Raw genomic sequence first — 7,385 nt, forward strand, 5'->3', positions numbered from 1 at the left:
TTTACGGCCCTATATATGTATATATATATATATAACATTTTATGCACTGAGCATAGCTAATAGTTTTATTTTATAATGGGGTGAGATCCCACGTAGATTCGAAAGTTACCGAGTCGAGGAACATTAGAATTTAGAGATGAGAATAGGGACGCATTGGATTCAACGTCGTATTTGTCACGTGGGTTTGGTCTCCTTTTTCGAATATTTGCATTTTTTTTTTGTAAAGATTAATAATTTCATTCTATCAAAATTTTCTTTACATGAGTTCTTCAACCATTATAACCGTGGTGAAAAGTCAAAATAACTTATAATATATGATATTATTGCTTGTATTTGCAAAATCTTTGGTGATGTTTTCCCCACCATTAACACACCAATATACTGTACATCGCATATCGAATACAATTTAATGATCTTTGTACGAATAAAAACAATGACATAACCATTTTAAGAGCAAGTAATATACACTATATATCAAAATACAATTCATATCATTTAGTGTAATTACGAGTGAGTGACCATTCTATTGTGGCCGAGTCCTTATTATTAGTATTTATATATCGCTGGGGAAAACACAAATACCATGGGCCATGAATAAGTAGGCCCAAGACTGGCCCGTTATAAGACCACATGGTCCCAGAAGTTTTTTGTTTCTTCCGGTCAAAGTCAAAACCGCGTTCGTTAACCGACATTTCTTTTTCCTTTCCGTTTTGTTTTGTCTGCTAGCGGACATCGGTGTTTCCCTAGGCGTGAAACACTGAATCATTCCCCACGTTTCGTTCACTCGCAACCCCACGGTGCTTACGATACATCCAACCGCATCTAATAATCTCTCCGTATGCAGTAGTATCCTCCTATCACTCCTCACGACAAATTCACATCGTTACCTTCACCATCTCCATCACATCATCATCGGCTGGATTTTCTCCGGTGGCCGTTCTGTCGTTATTCCCGGCGTCGTCAGCTGTGTCTGGAGGTGCTTCTTGTTCTGTGTGGTTTGACGAAGTTACAGGTCAGTTCTCTGTCCTTTTCGGCGTGGAGGAGCCCTCGGGTCGGATTGTTTGAGGGTGGTTTCATGGTTCTCCCATGGCGAAAGAGCTTTAGTTGATTGGTGCTTTTATATGGACAAGCACGTTGCGTTGAATTAGAGCCATGGATCTGGCACTGTGCTGTTTCTAGGTTTTTGAGGAAGAAGCGAGGTTGACTAGTGCGAGTCTGAATTTGGGTTTCCATGGGTTTGTGCTCTGATCTACAAGATGAATTGTATTTGATTTGATTTCTTCTGTACCGTGAATTTGGATATTTTGAGAGTACAATCACTTGATTTGGCTCTCTCGTGAGCTTTGGTGGACATTTCTGCGATGGAAGATAGGACTGAAGGTGATGCTCACCGTTTCTATGGTGTTAGCGCCATGGATCTGCGGGCTGTAGGTGAAAGGAATGTTGAGTGGGATTCGAGTGATTGGAAATGGGACGGTGACTTGTTCGTAGCTAGACAGTTAAATCCTGGATCTAGTGAAACCATGGGGCGCCAATTTTTCCCTCTCTGCTCCGCTATTCCAACTACTGGAAACTCATCGAACAGCTCTTCCACATGGTCTGATGAAGGGAACATAGAAATGATGGAGAGGGGGACAAGGGAATTGGACAAGAAGAGGAGGGCTGTCGTGATTGAGGATAATAACTTGAGGGATGATGCTGGTAGCCTCACTCTGAAGTTATGCGGACATGGTTATCCTGCTGGTGATAGAGAGAGTTTGGACATAAATGGTGCGAAGAAGACAAAAACTGGTGGAAGTGTTCCCAGTCGGGCAGTTTGTCAGGTGGAAAACTGTGGAGCTGATTTGAGCAAGGTGAAGGATTATCATAGACGGCATAAGGTGTGTGAGATGCACTCCAAAGCTAGTAGTGCACTTGTTGGAGGATTTATGCAGCGGTTCTGTCAGCAGTGTAGTAGGTAAATCTTCCTTCAGAGCTTTTTAGATCAGATACAGTAGCAAGAAATTTTTCAACTTTGGTATTCTCAATCTGCTCCCTGTGATACCCAATGAGTGATTAAGGCCAAGGGTCATTTGTCTTGCACTTATATCGATAGATTCTGTCTGCAGTCTGTTTCAATAGCTGCATCATAGAACACATGGTTAAGCTATAAAAGATATTGTGCAGGTTTCATGTCCTTCAAGAGTTTGATGAAGGAAAGAGAAGTTGCCGAAGACGTCTGGCTGGGCATAATAAACGTCGGAGGAAGACAAACCCTGATACTGGTGGCAATGTGAATCCTCTGGGTGATGATCAAACAAGCAGTTATTTGCTGATTAGTCTCTTGAAAGTACTCTCCAATATGCGGTGTATGTTGCTTTAGTCTTATCTTTTAATCTCATTAAAAATTATGTTTGACATGATCTTTTTTCTGATTTTGGTCTTAATCCATTAGTAATTAGTTGTTAATTCCGTTTTCTGTTGCAGCCAATGGATCGGACCATGCGGGTGATCAAGATCTTTTATCCCATCTTCTGAAAAGCCTTGTGAGCCATGCTGGTGAACAAATAGGAAAGAACATTGCTGGACTTCTGCAGGGAAGAGTCCAATCATCTCTAAATGTTGGCAACTCTCATTTGCTTTCAAATGGGCAATCCCCTCAGGAGGATCTAAAGCCTCTTTCAGTAAATGAATCTGAAATGCCTCGACAAGATTTATATGTAGATGGTACTCGAGGTGCAGAAGGCATGAATTGTTCTCCAAAACGGGTCAGAATGAATGATTTTGATTTAAATGACATCTATATAGACTCGGATGATGGTACAGAGGATGTAGAGAGATCACCACCTGTAAATCCAACAACTAGTTCTCTCGATTATCCTTTATGGATACGCCAAGAATCACATCAGTCTAGTCCACCTCAGACAAGTAGGAATTCTGATTCAGCATCTGACCACTCACCTTCTAGTTCCAGCATAGATGCTCAGGTATTCTCATGCCCTCCCATCGTTGGACTGCACATGTTTATGAATTTGTTTTTGCTGGGTTTCCGCTGGTAACCCTAATTTTATTTTTCTGCTCTATCTTCAGGGCCGCACAGATCGTATCGTATTCAAACTATTTGGGAAAGAGCCGAATGATTTTCCTGTTGTTTTGCGAGGACAGGTATGCAATCTTGAAACTTCAGTTTCTGCAGCTGCTGTAATACTTTAAGTGATTTGAAAAGTGATATTTGTGTTTGAAATTTTGAACCTCCAGATTCTTGACTGGTTATCACATAGTCCAACTGACATGGAGAGCTACATTAGGCCTGGTTGTATCGTTTTGACCATTTACCTTCGTCAAGCTGAAGGTGCTTGGGAAGAAGTGAGATTTCTTTTGACATTCTCTCTGCTTGGCCATCTCATCTCTCTTGTTAGAAGTTTCAGACTCATGAAGTGTTGCATTTTCTTTTTCTTTCAGCTTTGCAGTGATCTGGGTTTCAGTTTGAGGAGGCTTCTAGATCTTTCAGATGACCCTTTCTGGACAGATGGATGGATTTATGTCAGGGTGCAGAACCAAATAGCATTCGCTCTTAATGGTGAGTTTTGGGAATGCTTCTCTTCCGCTTCCATCTTTCCATGGTGTTACTTGTGGTATCCTCACATTTGACGTATCTCTTGTTTGGATTTCTGAACCCTTCTTTTCTTTTGGGCTTCAGGTCAGATTGTTGTGGACACATCCTTGCCTCTAAGAAGTCGCAATTATAGCCAAATCTTTTGTGTAAGACCGATTGCAGTGGCTGCAACTGGAAGGGTTCAATTTACTGTAAGAGGCACCAACCTCCGAAAACCTGGCACGAGGTACATTAGACAGTGTTTGGTGCTCCATACACATATACATAGCTTTGTTTGTCTTCACACCCACTAAGATTGTTTTACAATTTGACCCTTTGTCGTCATGTATGCTCCTGTCTCATTCTCTGCTGTGACTCAAATGCATCTCTTTTACAATGTTTTACAGGTTACTTTGTGCTGTAGAAGGAAAATATTTGGTTCAGGAAGCGACTGTAGAATCAATGGTTGGGAATGATGCCCTTGAGGAGGAGAGCAATGAGGTCGAGTGTATCGCATTTTCATGTGATATGCCTGCTGCAAGCGGTCGAGGGTTTATGGAGGTGAGAGCTACCTTATATTTTCATTCGTCCTTTTATTGCAATGAGATCGGTGAATTTTAGAATGGCTTTTCGTGTTTGAGTATTTCTTGATTTGCTTTTTCTCAAAATTTTCGTTCCCAATGATTTGGACAACATTGCAAACAAGCTTGATTATTTCTCTTCACCTGGTGAATTATGTAGAATATTATATCTAATGAGCTGATTGATATCCAGGTAGAAGACAATGGCCTCAGCTGTAGCTTCTTTCCTTTCATAGTGGTTGAGGATGATGTCTGTTCTGAAATCCGTATGCTCGAGAGCACGTTAGAGTTTACTGGCACAGATTCTGCAAAGCAGGCTATGGATTTTATTCATGAAATCGGCTGGCTTCTTCACAGAAGTAAACTGAATTCAAGACTCGGGCAAGAGTCAAAACCTAATGGAAATCTATTCCCTTTAAGACGGTTCAAGTGGCTAATCGAGTTCTCGATGGACCACGAGTGGTGTGCGGTGATCAGAAAGCTGCTAACCATTCTCTTTGATGGAACGGTTGGTTCAGAACTAGGTCCATCCTCTGATTCTGCCCTATCCGAACTGTGCCTTCTTCACAGAGCTGTGAGGAAAAACTCTAGACCCATGGTCGATATGCTTCTCCGATATGATCCCAAGGAACAGAAATTATTGGGCAACGAGATCAGAATGTTCAGACCCGATGCCACCGGCCCTGCTGGTTTGACACCTCTTCACATCGCAGCCGGTAAAGACGGCTCAGAAGATGTGTTGGACGCCCTGACTGAAGATCCTGGAATGGTGATTGAATTTTTCCTCTCTTCTTCACCCATTCCCTCAAGATTTGAGAAACATATCGGTACCCTAACCTGACCTCGCGAGTTACTGTATCAAATTCTCTAAACAAGAACTCCTCACATCTGATGCAGGTTGGACTCGAAGCCTGGAAGAATTCCCGGGACAGCACGGGCTTCACACCCGAAGACTATGCCCGCCTTCGCGGCCATTTCTCCTACATCCATCTCATCCAACGCAAGCTCAAGAAGAAATCCACCACTGAAGAGCACGCAGTAGTGGTCGATATCCCTCTTTCTTTCCCTGATACTGCCATGGAGAAAAGTCACCAGAAGCAGAAAACCGGGCTGAGACCCTCCGGCTTGGAGATCACTCTGGCCAACCAGGCCAAGTCTTCGCACTGCAAGCTATGCGACCAGAAAATGGCATATGGGTTTGGACCGGCAGTCAGGTCTGTGGCCTACAGACCGGCGATGCTGTCAATGGTGGCCATAGCTGCGGTCTGTGTCTGCGTGGCCCTTCTGTTCAAGAGTTGCCCGGAGGTGCTTTACGTGTTCCAGCCCTTCAGGTGGGAGTTACTTGCCTATGGATCCAGCTGAGTAATTTTACTATGGACCACCCAAAGTATTGAAAATAACCGGCTAAAATAAGACTATATAATATATAATAATTTATAAATGAATAACTTGATTGTATTTGTATGTTTCATATATATATAAGATGGATTTCATGTACAAGTGCAACCTCCGGAATTTCGAGGGCTCTCTCCAATTAGTATATGTTTATATTGTCATATTAATATGAGTTATAGTAGTGAATGAAATGCGCAGACCTGAAAGATTCGCTAAGAAAGATGAAAATAGTTAGTGTGTGGTATCCAGTTCATGTTATTTCTATCGAAGTGTGAAAGTAATTTAGTTTGTTTGATTGTTTAATAAAATAAACAAATTCTAGTGTCGAAGATATGATATGAATGCAGACTAAATCCAAAGTTACGTAGATTTAAAGGGATTAAACTAATGAGTTATTTTTGTGGGAAAAGATTGTGGAGTATCGTTTACGTAGTGAGACATCCGTTTTCGTAAATCAATTTGATTGTATGTCCCGAAAGTCTATCATAGAAATAATTTTTTCCATTTGTAATTTAATAAAGAAGTTTGGAGATATAAAAAAAGTTTGGGTATATGATATTTATCGATCTAAAAAAATTTATGATCAAGTACCAAAAAAGGTTTTATGGTGGGAGTTAGGGTGTAGAGGGATATCAGTGAAATATAAGTATTGACATGAGAGATTTTTCTATCTCAATAGGTTACACTAAGGGTCCATTTTAAGTATGTACCTCTTCACATTAGTCATTGATGAGTTGATTAGGGATATACAAAAAAAAAAGTATTGTGATGCATGATATTTGCATATGATATCTTGCTAATAGATTAGACTAGGGAAGAAGTAAACGGAAAATTGGACTTATGAAAGGGTATATTAGAAGAAAAGAGTTTTTAGAGTTAGTAGAATGAAAACCGAGTATATGCATTATGATTTTCGTAACACACTTGTTAGAGGTGTAGAAATTACGTTGTAAGGAGGATTAACACCTCAAAACTCGTATTTTAAATATCCCGATTCAATCTTTCATAAGGACGGAGAGTATGTTAATCTCAGGATAAAAACAGGATGAATAAAATTGAGACAAACAATAAAGTTCTTTGCGATAATAAAAGTTTAAATCATTACATTAGTTTTTTTTACAAACTAAAATTTGATTACTTTTATTTTTTAAAAAAATAAAAACTAAAAAATGCGATAAAATATATCCTAGATTCTATTGGACAGCATATTGAGTCACTTGATCGCATCATCCATATGAGGATTGAGCATTTCAAAACACTACTAACCCCACCTCACCCTCCTCTGCAACTATTCATAGGACTACCATTAGGTAGACCCTCCAGTTTCGCATTTTGCCCATCACTAAGTCAAGATAAGCAAGCGTGCCACGATCGAAAGGATAAAAGACACCTTCTTTAGGCTTAAAGACAACAAGACCCCGAGACCAGACAGATTTACATCTAAGTTTTTTCGCCATGCATAGGAGATTGTGGGCAATGACTGTATAGAGGTCATACAACATTTGTTAGGAATCTGGGATATAAAAAGAAGAACAATAACAGAAAAGTAAATAGGAACCGGATAACTCTTCAAGGCGTGATACACTTTACTAAAAACGTTATTCCGTCCTATACGAGCAAAGGACTTTCCGGAATACGTCTTTGAGATACAATGAAGAGAGAAGTGATCTTAGTTTGCTCTACTAAGAACACAAACACAAGAAATTGCAAGAAGAAGATGAACAAAAGGCTTTTGTGGGTGTTTTGCAAGAACAACCACAAAAGTGCTCTCAAATCTCTCAAAAAAACGAATAAGATCTGTATTCAATTGTGTTAGGATGTCCAGGGGTGTTAAT

At 40.2% G+C, this 7,385-nt stretch overlaps 1 protein-coding gene across 1 annotated transcript; it reads left to right on the forward strand.

Annotated features, from left to right (window-relative positions):
- Window positions 1–1,361: 1,361 nt before the first annotated feature.
- Window positions 1,362–5,697, forward strand: LOC104827653 (squamosa promoter-binding-like protein 1). Its single transcript, XM_010560867.2, has 10 exons — window positions 1,362–1,957; window positions 2,167–2,348; window positions 2,467–2,966; window positions 3,070–3,144; window positions 3,238–3,345; window positions 3,442–3,559; window positions 3,680–3,821; window positions 3,982–4,135; window positions 4,349–4,924; window positions 5,053–5,697. The coding sequence occupies exons 1-10, from the start codon at window positions 1,362–1,364 to the stop codon at window positions 5,515–5,517; spliced, it is 2,916 nt and encodes a 971-aa protein (XP_010559169.1). The 3' UTR covers window positions 5,518–5,697.
- The last annotated feature ends 1,688 nt before the right edge of the window (window positions 5,698–7,385 follow it).

The sequence above is a fragment of the Tarenaya hassleriana genome, unplaced genomic scaffold (genome assembly GCF_000463585.1).
Source record: "Tarenaya hassleriana unplaced genomic scaffold, ASM46358v1 Cleome52, whole genome shotgun sequence".
Lineage (NCBI taxonomy): Eukaryota > Viridiplantae > Streptophyta > Magnoliopsida > Brassicales > Cleomaceae > Tarenaya > Tarenaya hassleriana.

What these genes read in the sequence shown, in the direction of transcription:
- LOC104827653 (XM_010560867.2), top strand. Translation starts at nt 1,362, where the DNA reads ATGGAAGATAGGACTGAAGGTGATGCTCACCGTTTCTATGGTGTTAGC. An exon ending in TTCTGTCAGCAGTGTAGTAG is followed by an intron (nt 1,958 to 2,166) that starts GTAAATCTTCCT and finishes GATATTGTGCAG; the next exon opens with GTTTCATGTCCTTCAAGAGT. An exon ending in AATAGCATTCGCTCTTAATG is followed by an intron (nt 3,560 to 3,679) that starts GTGAGTTTTGGG and finishes TTTGGGCTTCAG; the next exon opens with GTCAGATTGTTGTGGACACA.